At 56.0% G+C, this 20,861-nt stretch overlaps 2 protein-coding genes across 9 annotated transcripts in view; one reads left to right on the top strand and one right to left on the bottom strand.

The window, feature by feature from the left end:
• The window catches only part of RTN3 (reticulon 3), a 39,621-nt gene extending 33,962 nt beyond the window's left edge, over positions 1-5,659 (top strand). For all 7 annotated transcript variants that reach the window (XM_048857417.2, XM_048857416.2, XM_048857422.2 and 4 more), the window contains 5 exons: positions 93-231; positions 758-827; positions 1,465-1,511; positions 1,896-1,954; positions 3,716-5,659. In XM_048857417.2, coding sequence (XP_048713374.2) covers positions 93-231; positions 758-827; positions 1,465-1,511; positions 1,896-1,954; positions 3,716-3,761 — 361 coding nt within the window. In that variant the 3' untranslated portion in view covers positions 3,762-5,659. The remainder of the gene's footprint in view (positions 1-92; positions 232-757; positions 828-1,464; positions 1,512-1,895; positions 1,955-3,715) is intronic.
• A 2,606-nt stretch (positions 5,660-8,265) lies between these two features.
• Positions 8,266-20,688, bottom strand: ZFTA (zinc finger translocation associated). 2 transcript variants are annotated; one of them, XM_048857442.2, is made up of 6 exons: positions 19,394-20,688; positions 18,027-18,491; positions 14,362-14,757; positions 13,578-14,003; positions 12,721-12,841; positions 12,228-12,405 (listed from the first exon to the last, which is right to left on the bottom strand). In XM_048857442.2, exons 1-6 carry the CDS (start codon positions 19,458-19,460, stop codon positions 12,357-12,359), a joined length of 1,524 nt encoding a protein of 507 aa, XP_048713399.2. In that variant the 5' UTR covers positions 19,461-20,688; the 3' UTR covers positions 12,228-12,356. The 2 variants fall into 2 exon arrangements, with proteins under 2 accessions (XP_048713398.2, XP_048713399.2); XM_048857441.2 differs by lacking the exon at positions 12,721-12,841 and having other exon boundaries at positions 8,266-12,405; positions 19,394-20,684.
• Positions 20,689-20,861: the final 173 nt, after the last annotated feature.

Genomic DNA, 20,861 nt, shown 5'->3' with positions numbered 1-20,861 from the left:
GCGCATGATTTGGCACTGAGGGCGGGGGGAGAGTCATACTGATAGCACAGGGCTGACGTCTCTCATTGGGTGCAATTCTCTTGTTCTTCCAGAGCCTACCTGGACCTAGATATCACGCTCTCTTCAGAGGCCTTCCATAACTACGTGAATGATGCAATGGTGCACGTCAACCGAGCTCTCAAACTCATCATCCGCCTCTTCCTGGTAGAGGACCTGGTGGATTCCCTGAAGGTTAGTGGGGGGGGGGTTCCCTAGTGGCAGAGGGTATTGTTGGGCAGTGACTCTTCAGGAGGGAAGCCTGGCTCTGATGATACCTGCCTTTGGGAATCTTCCTTAGAGAGGGTACTTTCCTTAGAGCTCTGTAGCCCAAGCTAAATTCTGGACAGATCTGAAGTGGGAAAATAGCGCCGCAAACAGATGAACCAGAGATCAGTGGGACAGGTCATTGCCTGAGGAAGATAGTTGGTGAAATAATATTAGGAATTTGTATTACAGCGCCAAGGAGCCCCAGTCATGGGCCAGGCTTTGTGCTAGGTGCTGTACACACACAACAAACATTCCCTGCCCCAAAGAGTTTAGAATCCAAGTGTTGCTGTGACCTTTCTAATAAAACAAAACTCGATGCCAAGGTGCCCAGATCAGCATACAGCAACTGGTGCTTTAACGTGGCACCGATCTAGCCTGCATGGAGGCAGGTCAGCGCTGCTGAGCAGCATGGCTGTGTCCCGTTAACAGAACTCCACTGTTCTCTTCACAGCTGGCAGTTGTCATGTGGCTGATGACGTACGTCGGGGCTGTGTTCAATGGGATCACCCTCCTCATTCTTGGTAAGAGAGCGGCCACAGTTCAAGAAGGCAATGGTCCTCTGTGCACTGGGGGCATTTTCTGGGTCTAACATGGACCTCAAAGACTAGGCATTGGGAGCCATTGCATCAGCTTCTAGTTTGTCCATCCCTAACCAATGAACCTCTGTTTAATCCCTTAGTTCTCTTAGGGGCAGGGACTCGCAGTTAGGAGACCAGGGTTCTACTCTGCTATGGGGTTGCTGAGCACCCCTCAACATTAACTAATGGGTATTAAGGAGCCAAAAGGATGGCCAAGTGGTTGGCACACTGGGTTGGAACCTAGGAGAACCAGGTTCAATTCCCTGCTCTGGCACAGATATCCTGTGTGACCTTGGGCAAGTCACTTGGTCTCTGTGTCTTTTACCCATTTGTAAAATGGGGATAAACAGCACTACCTTGCCTCAGGGGTGCTGGGAGGATAGATCGATTAGAGATGGTGAGGGGCTGAAGTAAAAAGGGCATATAAATACCATAGATAGAACCCTGTTCTGATGCTGACTGCATTGCAGTAATTCTCTGGAACCAACAGTGCTGCACCTTACACAAGGCAGTATGTTTCCATGGGCAGCTAGAGTATAAAGAGCTATTGTCTTCCCAGTGACCTGTCTGTCTCTTGCAGGAGAATTGCTGATTTTCGGTATTCCAGTTGTCTATGAGAAATATAAGGTGAGTCATCACAATCTCCAGCCACACGCATCGTTTAGCAGCTTGTTTAGCTAGCAGATGCCTGAGGCACTGGATCCTCCTCCAAACACTGTAAAAATACCCTGCAATGGACTTTGTCAGAATTCCATGTGATGCATGTGAATTTAAGGCAGTAGCTCTGTTAGAAGAGAAATGCAGACATATCAGGAGTCTCCATGGTCCTAGCTAAAGTTTGTTATGCTAAGTTGGTAGCTATGTTACAGAGTTCAGGTTGATTGTAATGGCCCCATCTGGCCTTAAAAGGTAAACTGAGGCAGCCATTCAGAGAACTATGAAGGGAAGCACTACTGCTGTCTGTCTACTACTACCCCTTCCAGCTGTCCTAACCCATTGGTTCTTCCTTAGACGCAGATCGATCACTACGTTGGAATCGCCCGGGACCAGACTAAGTCGATTATTGCAAAGTGAGTCCCCTTCACACTTCTCTAAAAACCCCACTATCAAAATAGCACCTTCCCTATCATCTGAGAGGAGTCCCGGGCAGAGGACTCATCCTCTCCTGAGGATTGGACCTTCTGTCTGTAAGCTGCTAGCATAGTGGGGCTTCTAGGTGCAGCAGTACTGGCCCCATCTGAACTGGATGTAGCTGTTGTGAATGATCCTTGACTGAGAGGCATTGCTAAGTAGGGGTTGGGGTGCACATGATCTGCTGACTTCATATGGACCATGCAAGTTCATTGTCTCTTCAAACTGCTCTTGGCTAGTAAGGCTTCCTTGGAGGCAAGTAGTGCAGACCTACCGTGGCGGGGAGAGGCACCCCTCCTGCTGGCCCCAGCACAGACCTGTCCCGGACTTGCTGTGGCTCGGAGAGAGGAGCCCCTGGCCCTCCCCAGGCCCACCAGAGCCACTGGTGAGAGGAGCCCCTCTCTTGGCCCAGCCCAGCTGGAGCTTCTGCAGTTGCGGAGAGGCGCTTCTCCCTTGGCCCCGATCTGCTGCCATGAAAGAGGGCTGGGGGGAGTCCTCTCTCCCCACTGCAGCCCTGGGGCAGCCTGCATCCCAAACCCCTCATCCCTGGCCCCACCCCAGAGTCCACCCCGCCTCCCACACCCCAACCCTCTGCCCTGGCGTTGAGCGCCCTCCCACACTCCAAATCCCTCGGCCCCACTCCCATCACATGAATTTCGTTATGTGTACCAATATGGAGGTGATTTGTCACACATCACCTCCATATTGGTGCACATAACAAAATTCACTCCGCACGTGGACATAAAAAAATTGAGGGAACACTGCTGGTGAGCCCTGCTTCCTACTGCAGAAGAGAAGCATCTCTGCTGGGCGTGTTGGTGTTTGGCATGGCAGTTACAGCTACTGGGCCTGTTTCCATCTGACACTCTAGATCGGGGTGGCCAAACTTACTGACCCTCTGATAATCTTCATAACCTCAAGAGCACCTGCCGGGGCTTGGGGCTTCAGCCCTGCAGCAGGTGGTGGGGCGTGAGACTTCTGCCCCGTGGAAGGCACCTGCCAAGGCTTGGGGCCCAGCAGGCCCACCTCGCAGGGCTGAAGCTCAGAACCACACCAGAGGGCAGAAGCCCTGAGCTCCCCACCCCACCAGTCTGTTAGGTGGAGAAGGGGGGGCATGGTAGGCTTCAGGAACCACACTTGAACTGTAAAAGAGCCCCCTATGGCTCACAAACCATAGTCTGGCCACCTCTCCTTTAAATGCCTGATTGCCATTGACTTGTAGGGGGAGTTAGACACTTTGCAAATCCCTCCCTTAGTTGCATTCCAGTAGCTCCCAGCGTAGGGCCCCACTGCGCTCGTCCTTGTGTACATACATGCGACTGTTCCAGCCCCAAAAGCTTACAGTCTAGTCTGATTCTCCCACAGCTTCCATGAGGGCTAAATTCCTTCACAAGCCCTCGAGACAAGAGCGTTTGGGGCATGAGATGCTCTTCAGAACAGGTGCTGAACAGAAAGGAGAGAGCCACAGGGATGGTCCTCAGTAAATCTAGTGCAGTGACAACCCAGGCATGTCTGCAGAGAGAGAACCCACTACCTCAAAGCATGGGTGTCTGCTGCCTGAGCCAAAGCCTCCGGACCTGTAGCGTGTAGCCTCATAAACATCTTGCATGATCCAATCACTAGCCTGTCATAAGTTAATGAGCATCCAGCTGACCTCTTGGCCCTTCAAACTCACCCTCTCCCCACTTCTTTTCCTGTAGGATCCAAGCAAAACTTCCAGGAATGGTGAAGAAAAAGCCAGAATAAGCTGGGTGGGTGGGCAGCCCAAGGATCCAGCCATTACTAAACTCCATGCGATAGTTATAACCATTGTTACTTGTACCTATGAAGGAACATGCTGAGTCAGCTTGAGCCTGCATTCCAAGCGTTTCTTGTTATTATTTGGCATTTGCTTTTCTAAGCCTAGAATTGGGCTCAGAACATGCACCAGACTAAAGGAGACCTGGCGTCAAAGCCATTAGGGGAGGCCTCAGCACAGCCAAACGATTGTAAGGGTCTTGTCCCCGATCACAGGGAACAACCCAATGCTGCTCTGAACACTGGCTCCTCTTCAGTTCCCAGCCTCCAATGAGGGCAGGGTGGCCAAACGCTTTCCCGCCTGCCAAGGGGAATCGCTGCAGGGAGACATCCCTCTTTCCCTCTCATTGGCTTCCTGCACTTCCACAGAGTGGCGCTCTGCATTCCCTGCTTCCAAAATACTCTCCCAGCTGGCTCCTTGGGGGTCAGGGACTTGTACTGAAAGGGGTGGGGTGGGAAGTCCAGGAAACTGCCCCCTCAACCTTGCTGATCGAAAGGGGGGTTTGTACCCCCACGTGACATCAGTTCTGTGCTTTAGTCTGGTTCATCCCTTTCCTCTCCAGTTCCTGCAACGTGCTCCCCACCCGTCTCCCAGGTTGTACCTTTTATTTCTTACTATGAGATGAAAATGTCTGTATCTGCTGTACACTGCTGTAAACTTGTGTAGAGGAAAAAACAACATCCCGCAACCCCCTCACCCCCTGCCGAACTCTGCATGTGACTCCTCTGCTGCCATAACCCCTATCTCAGCCCCCGGAGGGCGGGTGACCACTGAGAGCTGAACTACCGAGACAGTGCCCCATGCTGCCTTGCCCGCGTGCCATTCTGCTGGCAGGGAGCAAAGGTCCATTTGAACCCCAGCTGGGTGCAGAAATGGTACTTAACACTCTAGTGTGCAGAATGGTCTTAGAGCTGCGTATTTCACAATTTGTATTTTTTGTACACTCTTAACTTGCTGAACTTTATTGGAAGGTAGCTTTGAGTTTCCTCTGGTCAGAAGGAGTCAGTCTTTAACCAGTCTGCTGCGCCCCGGTGCAAGAGACCTAGACCAACAGCCCACCCCTATTGCTTTTTCCAGGGGAGGCACTGCTAGCAGGAATAGAAGGAAAATGCCCAGTGGATGAACGAGCTGTTCAGCATGAGGGGGCGAGGGGGATTCTCCCCTCCCTCAGGTCAGTTTAGTGTGGCAGGGAGAAGGGAGGCTTTGGCTGCCCTGGAGCAGCCCAGGGTTCATTTTAGCAAGCATCTGCTCATGGAGATGGGGATTCTGACCCCTGCGAGGCAGCGTGCACACAAAAAATACAACTCTGCTTTTGAACTGAGCCCAGTTGACTCAAAGCCTAGATGCACGTAGTCTATTACAGGGACTGTGCCCCCAGGCCTGAGAAGCTGGGCCACCTTTTCTTCCTCCCAAGCAAAGCTTGTGGGGATGAGTGCAGGGAATTCAAAGCCTCTTTGCTCCTGCCCTGGTCTTTTCTCAGCATCACCGCAACAAACCACGTTCTCTGCTTTCCCCAGTGGAAACTGCACTGATTGTCCTGCCCTGACTTCTTTCCACCCCTTCCCCAGGACCTCTTCTGCACTGGAAACGGTTGGCCCAGCTCTTATGTCTGTTCTGTTACTGCTGTTGTGAGATACGTTGAACAGATCGTTGTGCCAGGCAATTTGTTTTTTTAAAAGAGAACATGTAGACAGAAAACCGGAAACAAACTACTAACGAAGCTGTGTGTGTGTGTGTGTGTGCGTGCGTGCGTGCAGCATAAATTACAGTAGTGCCCCGGGAGATCAACCCGGTTCCTGTCAAACTGCAAATGATGTGGTATTAATAAAAAACACCATGGACAGGTCCCCACTGGCTTCATTTCCTGTGTCAGCTGTCTTGGGAGGTTGTCAAGGGGTAGATGGTGAGTGGGATGGAGTTAGCCTCAGCAGCTGGGATACGCAAGCCATCTGCATTCCCCATGGCTCGCCTGTCACTGGGGGAGCCGAGCGTTGGGCGTGGGAAGCTGTTCTGGCTCTTCCACTCTCTCTGTTGATGTCAGGATCTCAGGCCTTCTCTTCAGGCCGAGCGATTGAGTGCTTAAAAGCTTTGGGCTGAGGATCGTGATTGACACCTCCACTCCTCAGGCCCGTTCTATCATCAAGCTAAACCTCATCTCTGCAGGCAAGTATCAGTGGTCGGTCTGAGACCCCTATGAAAAGATGGCAACACGGACATACTGCCTGGCGCAATAACTGTGTGGTATTTTGAAGTTGCTGTTGAACTATAAACACTCACTCACCTCATCCACCACTTTAAGTGACTGTTTCTACCCCTGTTTGGTTAGCTCAGGGCACCAACCTAACTCAGTTCGAGAGGAATCCAAAGTCCTCTCAGACGCTCGAATCAGTTTTGAAGAGTGTCTGCACTGAGGTGTAGCACTGAATGATTAAATCTGTTTTTATGCCCATTCAGTTCACCTGGTTTAGGAAGAAACTAAACCATTTTTAAGACAGCTAAAGTGACTAAGCATCTGCGCTAGACCAGGTGTTCGAGCAGTGCCCAAAACTCTGCAGTTGAACCATTTAGTTATTCTTCTGAACGTTCCTCTTTGCCCTAAAGAATTATAATTGACCCAATGCCTAAAGCAAGGATCTTGCAGACTTAAGTAGTGGAGAAGCATTGGCAGTAGGGTTTTTTTTAAGGCAGTAACACCGTGAATTAATGCACTTCAAAACTGCATCATTTGAAAGGCTTTATTTAACATGTTTACAAAACATATGCATATAAAAAAACATACTGATGCAAAACACCTTTTCACGAGGACCACATACAAATATTCCAATACTGTCACTAAAGTGTAACATAGGCATATAAATATAATTCATAACAACATTTACATGGTAGCTACAAGGAGCAGGTTGCTCTCTGGAGGGGAGGAAGGGGTGGTGTATAAAAACATTTCATTCGAAACCACTCAGGCTTCAGGTAGGTCTTAACTGAGATGATTGTAGCGTCTAGTCAAGTTGGGCACAGCTAAGTCCGTAGCTCATGACACCAACCTGCCACCTGGTTTTTGCAATGCCATTCTTGGTAGGGAAGATTGAGATTTGACTCAAGCTGCTATGCTCCCTACACCTGGAAAATTCTGGAAAGCGTGAGGCCTCTCAGCTGGGCCACCTACCTCCTACGCTGGCAAGTGTGAGTGCTCCCATGCCTGGTGACCTACCATGTTAGTGGTACCTACACTGGTAAGATACAAAAACCTAAAGAGATGGCAGCTACCCCTCACTATAGATTTCACATGGGAGTCTGGAACCGGCTTTGCTGGACTTGCCCGCAGCAATGGAGACAATGGCAAAATGTCCTAACTTGGCATATCTTTGTATGTTAAGAACCCACCTTCCCTGCACTCTAGAGCAGGGTATATACAGAGCTGGAATGGAAGAAGGGAAGCGCAAGAAGATGGCTCTGAACTCCCCTTGGATAACCACTTCCAACACATCAGGTGTGGTTACTAGACCGTGCTCTGGGATGCTGGAGTGAGCTCTAAAACCACAGTAAGAATCTACAAGCAAAATGCCTCCAGCGTGCAGGCAGCTTCTGAGTCCAGAGGGAGAGCCTGCGGCTCCTGTGAAAAAGGAGGCCCATGCCATGGGGCAGGGGCTTGGTGTCACTTGACGTGTTACCCATAAAGGCCTGGAATGTTCTGTGTCTTCCACCCTCCCAGCAAGCCTGCAGCGTGGGGTAAGGGATTCTTGGGCTCATGGTCCTGCTTTGCTCTTCAGGCCTCTACCTTGGGGCTGAAGAGCTGCTGGACTGCCATTTGGGGCTGGGGTGGGCCTGCACAAATGGGCCCTAGTGCTGCTGGTGTCCAGGCATACACAAGGGAACGCAGCCCCCCACCCACCTCACTTCCCACATGCACAGAGGAAGCGTGATTACACAAAGGCAGCTCTTGAACACTAGCTACCCGGGAGGAACCTCTCGCTAGCCCTGTCAACTTTGCAGGAAAGAGCCATTCAGTCTAGAATGCAGGGAGCTGGGTCTCTCCTGCAAAGGCACCCATGGGTATTTCTACCAGCTGCCTGATGCTCCTGCCTTCCCATCACTACACCCAGCTCTTAATAGCTCAGGCAGGGGCAACAGTACTGGCTGGAGCCCCAAAGCTAGCCTTGAAAGGAGGGGCTTGCCATGGGGCAGTAAAAGCAAGGCTCATGGTAGTGCTGTTAGATTTGCATCAGACTCCCCGTTTTCCCACTGCCACCTCTGGGCTGCAGCACAGCTGGGCTGGGAGGAGGAAAACCTGCCCCTTCTCAGCTGAGAGCTGGGTGGGGAGAGGAGCGCTCAGCTGTAGGGAATTCTGCACTACCCCTCACTATGGCTGGGTTTCCACTCTTCACAGCTTACAGGAGTGTCCCCTGCAATAGGGCACTATTTCTCCCTTTTTCTTTTTTTTTTTTGGGGGGGGGCGGGGGGGGTGTTTAGCAGCTGATCCAGCCCTGCATGATGGGCTCTAGATAATAACTTGCCAACTCTGCCCCCTTCCAGTGTCACAGCCTGAGCTGGGTTTCTCCTTGGGGTAGAATGAGGCCTTGCTTCTATCCCCAGTTCACTCCCCCCGCCCCCCACTCCCCTCCAGCCATGCTAAAGTAACTCTGCTGTAACATCTAAGCATCTTTTTTGTCTAGATTATGCAGCATGGATCAGAACCAGAGGCCTGTCGAGCCCCTCCCATCCCCCAGCATCTTCCCTATCTGAGAGCAATGGGCCCAGCTAGGCTGTCTCCCCCCCCTCCCCCCCCCCACGCTCCCAGATCAGACCAGTGGGACCTATCTACCCTCAAATATCCATCCAACCCTACAGCCCATCAGCTGGAACCTTTCATCTAAAGTACCACTGGATCTGAGCCACCCCCAAATCTTTAATGCATTTATCATCCCTCCTCCCCCCCATTCTGGCAGAGCAGTGCTATTGGCCCCATTGTAGAGAGAGGGGCACTGAGTCTAAGTGACTTCCCCCAGGAAGCTTATGGGGGAGCTGGGAATGAACCCAGGTCTCCCAAGTCTGAGGTTAGCACCCTAATTCATGCAGCTGCTCGGAGATGGAGCCCCAAAGGGGGCTGTCCTGGTGCACTCCGAAGAGGAGGCCTGCTTAAAAACCCATCACTTTGGAGCCTGGGCGCACGTGAGCAGAGCTGCCCCAGCACAAGGGGCCAGCTGCTGTGTCTGAGAGAGCAGGAGGGGAGTCCCCCCTCCTCCCCCAGCCTAGAGATGACACATGGGTGGGGAAGCACTGAAAGATTTCCAAATATGGATGGTTAGAGCAGCATGAGCAAAACTGAATGGCCCCAGTGCCTTGGAGGAGAAGTGAGAGGGGCAGCAGAAAGGGGTTGGTGGTGTAATCCCAGGGCTCCCACACATGCTCTAGGGTAACTCTCTACCCCTTTGCTAAGGAGGGAGGGTGCACTAGCGTAGATCAGCAGCTGGCTCAGTAACCCTGCTCAGAGCAGGCTAGGAGCAAGGGTACAAGTAACAAGTGGTTGCCGGTGGATTTGTCTCCATTGGATCTCCCAGCCCCTGGAGTTGCAAGGCTGGGCCATCTTCCAGAAAGCCCCTCCATGTCTCAGTTTCCCCCTTGTAAAATGGGAGCCACTTAACACTGTCCCTGAATGCAGCAGGGAGGGGCACATTTGCTAGTGTTTGCAAAGCAGCAGTTAGAACAGGCCCCAGTGTGCTCAGCGTATAGCAGCATCACATTCTCTGCCGCCAGCAGAAGCAGCCTTGGCGGGCAGGCGAGGGGGTGGCAGCGTTGCCCTTGTCTCTCTGTGGCAGTCAGGGTCCAGCTGCTCCAGACTGCCAAGGGTTTGCCAAGAGCTTTCACCCTGCATCAGACTAATGACCCTATCGGGCCACGCCTCCCTGCCCCAGCTCAGCCCAAAGGGCCCATCGCAGCCAGGGTCCCCCTCTTCCCCCCCACATTACAACAATAGGCCCATCTAGCTCAGTATCCCCTTGCCAGCCCACATTAGAGACAGAGGCATGCAGGAGTGCCCCAGGCACCTACATCAATCCCCACCCCCATCACTGGGGAGAGGGGGGCTAGTACAGAACAAAGAACAAAGGGGAGGGATCGCTGCCACTCAACAGATGCTGCCCCTGCATGGTGGAGGGCTACAGGGCTATTGGTCACACACGGGGCAGCTGGGAGCTTAGGACAGGACCCTTGTGAAGCCTGGCAGCCGGAGCAGAGAAGGACGCATCCTTTCCTAGCTGGCAGTGGGGGGCGCGGGCACCTGGGGCAGATCCAGCACTGACCTGAGATCAGCTGCGTGGAAGCCAGCAGGAGCTATGCTGATTCACAGGAGTTGCTGCTCTGCCCCATCAAATCGGCATCTGGGAGACCACCGAGCTAAGATGTTTCTGGGGAACTAGCACAGAGAGACATCTGCTCCCCCATGCATAAGATGGGCCTAGTGGTTAGAGCACTGGTCAGTAGGAGACCTGGGTTCAATTCCCTGCTCTGCCCCACACCTTCTCGGGGACCTTGAGCAAGTCCCTAAGCTGCTCTTGGCCTCAGTTTTCCCATCTGTAGATTTGAGACGGTAGCAAAGAGTGCGGATCTCAGCTCATACTACTGACTGTCTTTGCGTGGCAGCTCCCCCTACCACGAGCTGATGGTGGAATCAGAAGTATCTTAGCTTCCCATAGGGCAGAGGTCCCCAAACTGTGGGGTGCGCCCACCCCATGGGGGCAAGGAGGCACGTTTGGGCGGTGCAGCAGGCCCAGGCCAGCCCCAACAGGGGGTAGGGAGGAAGTGTCACCCAGCCCCACCCTGCCCCCAGCTCTTCTCCACCCCCAGCCACAGCTCCAGCTTCCAGCCCCGACCCCAGCCAGGGGCCCGGCTACTGGCCCCCACCATGGCCCAGCTGTGGCTCTGCTCCTGCCCCCAGTCCCACCCCCAGCTGCGGCCCAGCCTTGACCCCCTTATCCCCATCTGAGGCCCCCAGCCGCAGCCTTGCTCCAGCGCTTGAAATTCCAGCCCGCATGGCTCAAGGCAGGGACCCTGCTTCCCCATTTTACACCGGCTGGAAGTGAGTGCAAAACGCTGCGTTCCAGTTGGGCAGCCATCCACGCGCGATGGGGGCCGAGGCCTCGCCTGGCTCGCGTAAGCGGCACTGCTTGGCATTTAGCGGGGGGCAGGGGTTACTTACCAGGGCCCCCTGGTGCTGGCGGGGGAGAGTCAGTTTAACTTCAGCCCAAGGAAGGTTCTTAGGATGTTGCATCTAGATGAGGTGCGGTGACTCTGGCAGCTAATTAAGGTAATACACACAACTGCAAAGGCCAGTCTAGACTCTCCACAGAGGGTGGCACTTTCCCTGGAGTGGGTGGGGGAAAGGAAGCATTGGGGTTACATCCAATTAGCTCCGAGGGACATGGATTCCAGCCTGCTCCTGTGCCAGGAAGAGGCTGCTGGAGTGAAACCCTGCAGCTGGGGCTGGGGGACAGGAAGAGATAGGCCCCATTCAGAGGCCAGACGGGAACTGGGGGAGGCTGGGATTTGGCAGCAGCAGCTTTTCAAACCAGCTACCCTGGGGGCCAGGAAGAGTCCCAGGAGGGGTCTGGAACTGGCCCCTTAAATAGAGCAGCTGCCCCTGTGCTCACTAGTGCCTGCCCCGGGCAGGGAGATGATTCCATCCCTTTCCCGCACCCCCATGTCTTGCAAATGCCCTCTCCACTGGCTCGCTGAGCAGCTGGGTTCCAGCCCCATGCGCCCCCAGCCCCAACAACCCCATTTCTGTGCCACCCCAGCTCGGATGGTGGGGGGATTAAAAGCTACAGGGGGCCGTGTGAGGCCCTTCCCCCACCCCCAAGCTTGGGCTATGGAGTATCAGTGCGTGAGGACCAGATGCGTGGGGGTGGGGGAAGGTGCTGTGTAGTTCCTGGGGCAATGTCCGTAGCATGGGTGGGTGCAGAACCCCCTATCCTGCTCCCAAACGAGCCCCCTGAGCAAGGGGTGTCTGTCCATAGCCTGGACCCCCCACCCCTGCTCCCAAGAGTCAAGATGGAGTCCTGTCCATCAACTATGCTGTGCTGGTGGGTGGGGCACAGGCCAACTCTGCCTCTTCCCCACCAGCAGGAGTGGCCTGGAGAAAGGGGTGGGGCTTAACCTCAGACTCCTCCCCTAGGGCAGGCTCATAGCGCAGGGCGGTCTCATTGTAGGCCTCCAGGATGGTCTGCCGCTCCTCTGGGGTGAAGTCCAAGGAGAAGGGATGCACCTGCAGGATGTGGCGCTTGATGGTGCTCACCTTGAGGGTGGCAAGCGCCCCCCCGCACACCATGCACACCAGACCGTGCCGCCTGCCGTCGTAGTCCATCAGGTACTCCACGCGCCAATGCAGCTGGTAGTTCCGCCGCTGCTCCCGCCGTGGTGCAGGTGCCGGGCCCAGCGGGGGGCCAGCTGTGGGGTCAGGGGGGCTCTGTGGGGTGGATGGGGGCGTCCCCACCACCACCACACACTCATCCTCCTCTTCCTCCTCCCCCTCTGCAAGCAGCTGCACATCCTCATCCAGCTCCTCGGGGCTTGATGGTTGCAAAGGATTCTGGGAGTCTCCTGGAAAAGCGACAAAGCGAGGTCAAGTCAAGCTAGGTACCGTGCTTGGCCCCCCTGGCCCCACCCCCTGCACAGATTCAGGCCTCATTCCCACATCCCTGGGCATGATGGAATTGCTGACCCTGTGGTTCCACAACAGAGCTCCAGGGCCCCGCCCCGATGGCTCAGCGATCACAGCACAGCTGGGGTACGTAGCACATCCCACCTCCCTCCCCATGGAAGGGGGAATTAGCCCAGCTGCAGTGGGTGGTGTGGGGGTGTCTCTAGAGCATGGCTTCTGAGCCAGCCTGACTGCAAGGGGGAGGGGACATTCACCTATGGTGCTGTTCTGATCCAGCCCAGACGCAGGGCCTCTTGGACACTGGTTCCAATCCAGCTTGGCTCTGCGTGGGGGAGGGGCCTCTCCGGTGCTGATTCTGATCCAGTCCTTTAAGAGCTGGTTTGGGAGAAGCCAGTGCTCAAACACGTCCTGGGGTGGGTCAGGCACGCAGCTCCTCCGCTGGTGACTGGGGGTTATTTGTGGTGCTGCAGCTGGGTGCAATGCCACCCACTACCACCGGAGAGGGGGGGGGCGCTCATTGTTGGGTGGAATGCTTCCTGCTGCCACTAGGGGGACCTGTTGCGCTCCTGCAGGATGCAATACCCCAGGGCTACTGTGGGGGAAACGCAGGAGGAAGCTGCAGGGTGCAGTACCACCTGCTGCCACCAGGTGGGGCTCTGGTCCTCGCAGCACATGCACTGCAGGTAGCAGAGGGAGGCAGACCAGGACTGTTACTGTTCAGATTACGGGGCTTCTGCATGTGGTCCCAGTTGCATCTACGCCCTGCAGCCCTAGCACTTGCTTTGGACACCAGGCACCCCCTGGCATCTTCCCTGGGGGAAGGGAGTCCCCAGCAGCCCTGCCCCCATCTGACCCGTCACCCTGTCCCTGGCCACTCTGAGACAGCCACACAGCCCTGGATCCTCTTTGCTTGTCCCTCTCCCCATGAGAGGCTAGCAGCAGCTCCCCCTACCCGTCTTGCCCAGGGCTGGATGGCAGAGTGTGGCCCTCAGCTTCCGCCCCATGGAACACCCCAGTGCCCAGGGCTGGATGGCAGGACTTGCTCCTCAGCTTCTCAAGCACCCATGGGAAGGCCAACAGCTGGCTGGCCCCAGCCCCAACCCCCATTCACCTGAGGCCTGCTCTGGCAGGGGTGCCCCCATCTCCACCAGCTGGGCGACCTTGCGGTTCCACTCCTCCACGATCAGGGCTTTGACCTGGTGGCTGAGCAGGGTGGAGTCAGGGTGCCGCTGGCGGATGTGGCGTTTGATGGTGCTCATCTTGAGGGTGGCCAGTGCTCCCCCACACACCATGCACACCAGCCCATGCCGCTCGCCATGGTAGTCCATCAGGTACTCCAGCCGCCAGTGCTCCTGGAAATGGCGCCGATGGTCCTTACCCCGCAGTGGCCCCCCCGCATCCAGCTCCCATGGCGCCACAGGCTCCTCCTTGGCCCAGCTCCCCAGAGAGCTGCTCTCCTCTGGCTCTGGGGCAGCCATTGCCGAACATGGCTCAGGGGCCTCACCGCTAAGGTCCCCAGGGGAGGGGGCATCGGGCTCTAGGGAGAGATAGGGGTCAAGACAGAGGTGCTGGGGGGTGTTCACATGTGGGTGCCCCATAGGAACAGACAGATTGTCCCACAACAGCACAGACAGACTCTGCTCCCACCCCCATCCCCACAGATCTCCCTCACACATGCCCTCCCCATCACAGGTTAGGACTGCCCCCACCTGTGACACATGCTGTTACCCCAGCCCACCCCCTCAGAGGGGACACAAGAGAGGGCATATTCCCCTCACCCACAGGCTCCCCAGTCCCCACCCCAGTCCCTCCAGCTTCCCCCCCACCGACCCCAGTCCTCCCAGGCCCCCCATTCACAAGGGGATCCCCTTACCCTGGTCTCTCTGCCCCCTCACCTGCAGGGTGCTCCCCCTGCGGCGCCCAGCCCTTGCCAGTGGCCAGCACCAGGGCGCGGGAGTTCCAGGCCTCCAGGATGGCGCCCTTCTCAGCGGGGCTGAAGGCGAGCGAGGCGGGGTGAGCCTGCAGCACGTGGCGCTTGATGTCGTCCAGGTTGAGGCTGGGCAGCCCACGCCCACACATCATACAGCGCAGCCGGTTGCCCTGGGCATCGTAATCCATGAGGAACTCGGCCTGGAACCAGCTCTGCAGGGACTCACGCACGTAGCGCTCCAGCCGGCGGGCGCTGGGCGATGCCTTCCTCCCCCCGACCGCCGGCCGCCGGGCAGCCCCCCGTGGGGATGGGCATGGGGCACGGCGCCGACGCCGGAACCCACCCCCTGCCAACAGTGTCCCTGGGGGAGACAGACAGGTCAGCGCCCTGCACTCCCCTAACCCTGACCCCAGCCCCTGGGCAGGATGGGCATGGGGCACAGGCTGTATCCGCCCCTGCCAACGGTGCTCCTGGAGGAGCCTGTGTATCCCTGGTTCACAGATACCCCTAACCCTTCCTGCCCAACACTGAACCCCAGCTCTCCTGCATACCCCGCCCCCTAAGCCCCCCTGAGAGATACACATGGAGATGCGGTCACCCCCCAGTTCCCCATCCCCTGCCGTGCCCTCCCACGAACCCCCCAGCTGCTAGCTGCCCCCATCACAAATGGGAGGGCTAGGCACCACATGGGCTCGTACCAGGGCAGAGTGGAGCACCCCCTACAGGGGAAGGGCCTTAGCTGCCCAACAAGAAAGGTGCCTGGGGCACGGGGGAGTGCCAGGTCCCTGGTGCTAGTGGGGATGTGGGCAAGGTAGACTCCCCAGGGGGTGCGGGGAGAGAGCCCTCACTGAGGCCCAGGTGCCCCCACAGACTGGAGGAGGGATTTCTGGAGTGGGGGTACATGCCTGTGGACAAGGCTTTCTTCCGGCAACTCACGGAAGTTACTAGATCGCAGGCCCTGGTTCTCATGGGAGCCTTCAATCACCCTGATATCTGCTGGGAGAGCAATACAGCGGTGCACAGACAATCCAGGAAGTTTTTGGAAAGCGTAGGGGACAATTTCCTGGTGCAAGTGCTGGAGGAACCAACTACGGGCAGAGCTCTTCTTGACCTGCTGCTCACAAACCGGGAAGAATTAGTAGGGGAAGCAAAAGATGGGAACCTGGGAGGCAGTGACCATGAGATGGTCGAGTTCAGGATCCTGACACAGGGAAGAAAGGAAAGCAGCAGAATACAGACCCTGGACTTCAGAAAAGCAGACTTTGACTCCCGCAGGGAACTGATGGGCAGGATCCCCTGGGAGAATAACATCATACAGTATTACAGGAGTCCAGGAGAGCTGGCTGTATTTTAAAGAATCCTTATTGAGGTTACAGGGACAAACCATCCCCATGTGTAGAAAGAACAGTAAATATGGCAGGCGACCAGCTTGGCTTAACAGTGAAATTCTTGCTGATCTTAAATGCAAAAAAGAAGCTTACAAGAAGTGGAAGATTGGACAAATGACCAGGGAGGAGTATAAAAATATTGCTCAGGCATGCAGGAGTGAAATCAGGAAGGCCAAATCACACTTGGAGTTGCAGCTAGCAAGAGATGTTAAGAGTAACAAGAAGGGTTCCTTCAGGTATGTTAACAACAAGAAGAAAGTCAAGAAAAGTGCAGGCCCCTTACTGAATGAGGGAGGCAGCCTAGTGACAGAGGATGTGGAAAAAGCTAATGTACTCAGTGCTTTTTTTGCCTCTGTCTTCACGAACAAGGTCAGCTCCCAGACTGCTGCACTGGGCAGCACAGCATGGGGAGGAGGTGGCCAGCCCTATGTGGAGAAAAAAGTGGTTTGGGGGTATTTAGAAAAGTTGGACAAGCACAAGTCCATGGGGCCGGATGCGCTGCATCCGAGAGTGCTAAAGGAGTTGGCGGATGTGATTGCAGAGCCATTGGCCATTATCTTTGAAAACTCATGGCGATCAGGGGAGGTCCCGGACGACTGGAAAAAGGCTAATGTAGTGCCCATCTTTTAAAAAGGGAAGGAGGAGGATCCAGGGAACTACAGGTCAGTCAGCCTCACCTCAGTCCCTGGAAAAATCATGGAGCAGGTCCTCAAGGAATCAATTCTGAAGCACTTAGAGGAGAGGAAGTGATCAGGAACAGTCAGCATGGATTCACCAAGGGTAAGTCATGCCTGACTAATCTAATTGCCTTCAGATAACTGGCTCTGTGGATGAGGGGAAAGTAGTGGACGTGTTATTCCTTGACTTTAGCAAAGCTTTTGACACGGTCTCCCACATATTCTTGCCAGCAAGTTAAAGAAATATGGGCTGGATGAATGGCCTGTAAGGTGGATAGAAAGTTGGCTAGATCATCGGGCTCAACGGGTAGTGATCAATGGCGCCATGTCTAGTTGGCAGCCGGTATCAAGCAGAGTGCCCCAAGGGTCAGTCCTGGGGCCGGTTTTGTTCAATATCTTCATTAATGATCTGGAGGATGGCGTGGATTGCACCCTCAGCAAGTTTGCAGATGACACTAAACTGGGAAGAGTGGTAGATACGCTGGAGAGTAGGGATAGGATACAGAGGGACCTAGACAAATTAGAGGATTGGGCCAAAAGAAATCTGATGAGGTTCAACAAGGACAAGTGCAGAGTCCTGCACTTAGGACGGAAGAATCCCATGCACCGCTACAGACTAGGGACCGAATGGCTCGGCAGCAGTTTTGCAGAAAAGGACCTAGGGGTTACAGTGGACGAGAAGCTGGATAGGAGTCAACAGTGTGTCCTTGTTGCCAAGAAGGCCAATGGCATTTTGGGATGTATATGTAGGAGCATTGCCAGCAGATGGAGGGACGTGATCGTTCCCCTCTATTTGACATTGGTGAGGCCTCATCTGGAATACTGTGTCCAGTTTTGGGTCCCACACTACATGAAAGATGTGGAAAAACTGGAAAACATCCAGCGGAGAGCAACAAAAATGATTAGGGGACTGGAACACATGATTTATGAGGAGAGGCTGAGCGAACTGGGATTGTTTAGTCTGCAGAAGAGAAGAATGAGGGGGGATTTGATAGCTACTTTCAACTACCTGAAAGGGGGTTCCAAAGAGGATGGATCTAGACTGTTCTCAGTGGTAGCAGATGACAGAATGAGGAGTAATGGTCTCAAGTTGCAGTGGGGGAGGTTTAGGTTGGATATTAGGAAAAACTTTTTCACTAGGAGGATGGTGAAGGTCTGGAATGCATTACCTAGGGACATGGTGGAATCTCCTTCCTTGGAAGTTTTTAAGGTCAGGCTTGACAAAGCCCTGGCTGGGATGATTTAGTTGGGGATTGGTCCTGCTTTGAGCAGGGGGTTGGACTAGATGACCTCTGAGGTCCCTTCCAACCCTGATATTCTATGATAGGAAAGGTGGGGAGATACTTGGGAAGGCTGCCCAGGGATTGAGAAATGGGCCAGAGTATTCAGGGGAGGGGTGTCTAGGAGGGGAATGGGTGCTCAGGGGAGAGGGTTGCCTAGGGCAGTGGAGGAGTGCTGGGGGCGCAGAGGTGCAGGGGGATGGGTGTTCAGAGATGGAGATGCACAGGAACAGTGGGGAGGACTGCATGGTGGGGGGTGCCTGGGGCATAGGACTTGTGCCCTACCTTGTGCTCCCTGCAAGCTGTCAGGTGCCTGGGCGGGGTCTCCGTGCCCCTCAGACTCCCCGTCCAGACCGAGATGGGCGTCCCAGCTCTGGATGATGACCTGCTTCTCGCGGGGGCCCCAGCCCCCTGAGTAGGGGTGCTTCTGGCGGATGTGACGCTTGATGGTGCTCAGCTTGAGGGTGGCCAGGGCGCTGCCACACACCATGCAGATCATGCCATGCCGTGCTGGGTTGAAGTCCATCAGGTACTCAGCCCGCCAGTGCTCGTGATAATAGCGCCGATGGTCCCGCCCGGGGATGCGGCTCTTCCCAGGCCGAGATGCCCGCTCTTCACAGTGATCTGAGTACTTTCGCCCCCCTGAGGCCATCAGGGGGTGATCCTTGGGGGTCCCCCATGACAGGGACCCCCCTAGCATCAACTCAGGGGCCTCGGTGCTGCCGGAGTTGTCCTGGCTTGGGGATTCCCCTGGTGAAACAGACCACAATGGCAGGGATGTGTGAGAACATAGCCTGGGCATCTGGGCAAGAGTGCATGCATGGGAGGATGGGTTTCATGTGGGGACTGAGGGGGCAGCAGCAGAGCTGTGTGGGGGGAGCCCAGGGCTGGGATGGCCAGGGGCTGCAAGTGGGGATTGAGGGACATTGGCAGAGCTATGTACAGTGTTTGGGGATGTTGTCCTTTTATGGCCTGGGAAGAGAAGGGCCTCTTGCCCCTTTAAAAGACCTAGAGGGGCAAAGGGTGAGGGATCACCCTGAACGTCCGTGCCCCTACCCAAAAGGGAGAAGCCCAGTGACCAGAGCCATCCATGCCCTTTTAGATCCCAGCAAAGGGCATAATGGTCCTGCCCCTTTAAGAGCTAAGGCATGAGAGCTCAACGGGAAGAGGTTACTGCCCCTTTAAGTCCCCAGCAAAAACGTGGGTGCTCCCTCCCCTTTAAATGCCCTAGAGACACCTTTAGGGCCCCAGGATAAAAGGGATGGACAGAGGAGCTTACTCCTTTAAGAGACCTGAGGGGAGGGGAGGGAAGCAGGGGACAAGAACCCTGACCAATAAGATGGGGTGGGGGGCCTTAAAGCGGCAGTGGACAGTGACGGGGGGAGACCTGCTCTGTAAGGGCTATGTGTCTTTAAGGAAAGGGGTCTTAAAGGGTCACGGGGGAGCAGGAGAGAGGATTCGTTCCCTCTGAAATGGGGGGCTTGCTGCTTTAATGGATGGGGCGAGAGTCTTAAAGGGACCGGGGGGTTCTGAGGCTTCAAAGAGCCATTGAAGGGAGTCTTAAAGGGGCCGTCACCCCCCCACCCGGGTGCCCTGGGCGCTTGCTCACCCCAGGGCCGGCAGGGGGCGCCAGCCGCCCCCTTTGTTCTCACCTGCCTCCGGGTCCAGGGGCTCCCGTTTGACGGGGCGGCGGGGGGGAGGGGAGGGAGGCGGCTCCATCCCTGTGTCCGTGCGTCCGTCAGCACCCGCCCCCCTCCGGCCGCCTGTCCATCCGCGCCGGGGCCGCGGGGCAGGCTCGGGGCTACAGCAGAGCCCTGCCCGCGCGGGGAGGGGGCTCCCGGGCTCCGAACGGCGGCTGCGGCCGAGCCAGGCTGCTCCGACCGGGGTGGGGATTCCTGTCTGGGGCCCCTGGGGCTCCTTTAAGGGCTCCTGGGTAAATTTAAAGGGGCCGCGCTCTATTTCTGCAGCGTAGGGGGGAGGAGATGGGGTCACCCCCCGGGTCTCATCTGTCGCCCCCCGCGACTCTGAGTCCCCTCCCCAGCTCTGGAGAGCGGAGCGGGGACTCAAGGCAGGGACTGGGATATGAGGGGCATCGGGGATATATGGGGTAGAAGGTTGGGATATAAGGGGGCTCCGATGTTATTAGCAGCCCCAGTTCTCACACCCCCAACGCGACTCTCGAGTCCCCAACCCAGGAGGGAGTCGGGGAGCTGAGCTATAAGGGGGCGTTTGCGATACACTGAACTGCCCCAGGTCTCTGCTATTCCCCATCAATGCACCGCCCAGTTCTAACACCGAGCGGTGCGCTCCCTGCAGCCTCCCGTTACCCTGATGGAGAGGGGGTGTTGGGAGCGACTGTACCCCATGCAGCACAGAGGGCCCCCGCACTGAGGGGACCGATCCCTGTGCCTGGGCGAAACCTCTGCCCCCCACGTTGGCTCCCACTCCACGGGCATCCCCAGTGCCATCCCCACACTGTCTCACTGCTCCCACGCCCATCCACTGCAGAATCCCCCATACGTGTGCTGGGGGTGGGGTTCTGCCCCCATGGAATCCTGTCCCTTATAAAATTCCCTCCCCCTCCTCTTTCCTGAGGGGCACGATTCAGTCCCTGCAGAATTCCTCTTCGCTCTGCTCGGGGAGCAAAGCCCAGCACATATAAATCCACCACCACCACCACCGTGCCCAGGAGGTTGGGATCAGCCCCTATGGAATCCCCATCCCTTATAGAATTCCCTCTCCTTTTTCCTGTCCCCCGGAAGTGGGGCTCAGCCGCTATACTATCCCCTCCCCTATAGAATCCCCTTCCTGTGCTCAGGGAACGGGACTCAACCCCTGCAGAATGCCCTCCCTCTCCCTATGTCCGTGAGGCTGGGCTCAATCCCTTCCCTTCCCTGTGCCGGGGGTGGGCCTCTGCCTGCCCCTGTAGAATGCTCCCCTATAGACCAGTCCCCATCCCTGTCCCCACATAGCGGGGCTCAGTCCCTACAATCCCCGCCCTTCCCCTCCCACATCCTGCAATCCCCCCTCTCGGCCGGTAGGTGGCGCCCGTCCCAGCCCCTTCCCCCGGCTCCTCTTATTCCTTCCCGTATACACGCGCTGATTGGCCGGCGCTGAAGG

The sequence above is a fragment of the Caretta caretta genome, chromosome 7 (assembly GCF_965140235.1).
Source record: "Caretta caretta isolate rCarCar2 chromosome 7, rCarCar1.hap1, whole genome shotgun sequence".
NCBI classification, from domain to species: Eukaryota; Metazoa; Chordata; order Testudines; family Cheloniidae; genus Caretta; species Caretta caretta.
Note: the sequence above shows the minus strand (reverse complement) of the source record. Positions and strands in the feature narration are given on the sequence as shown.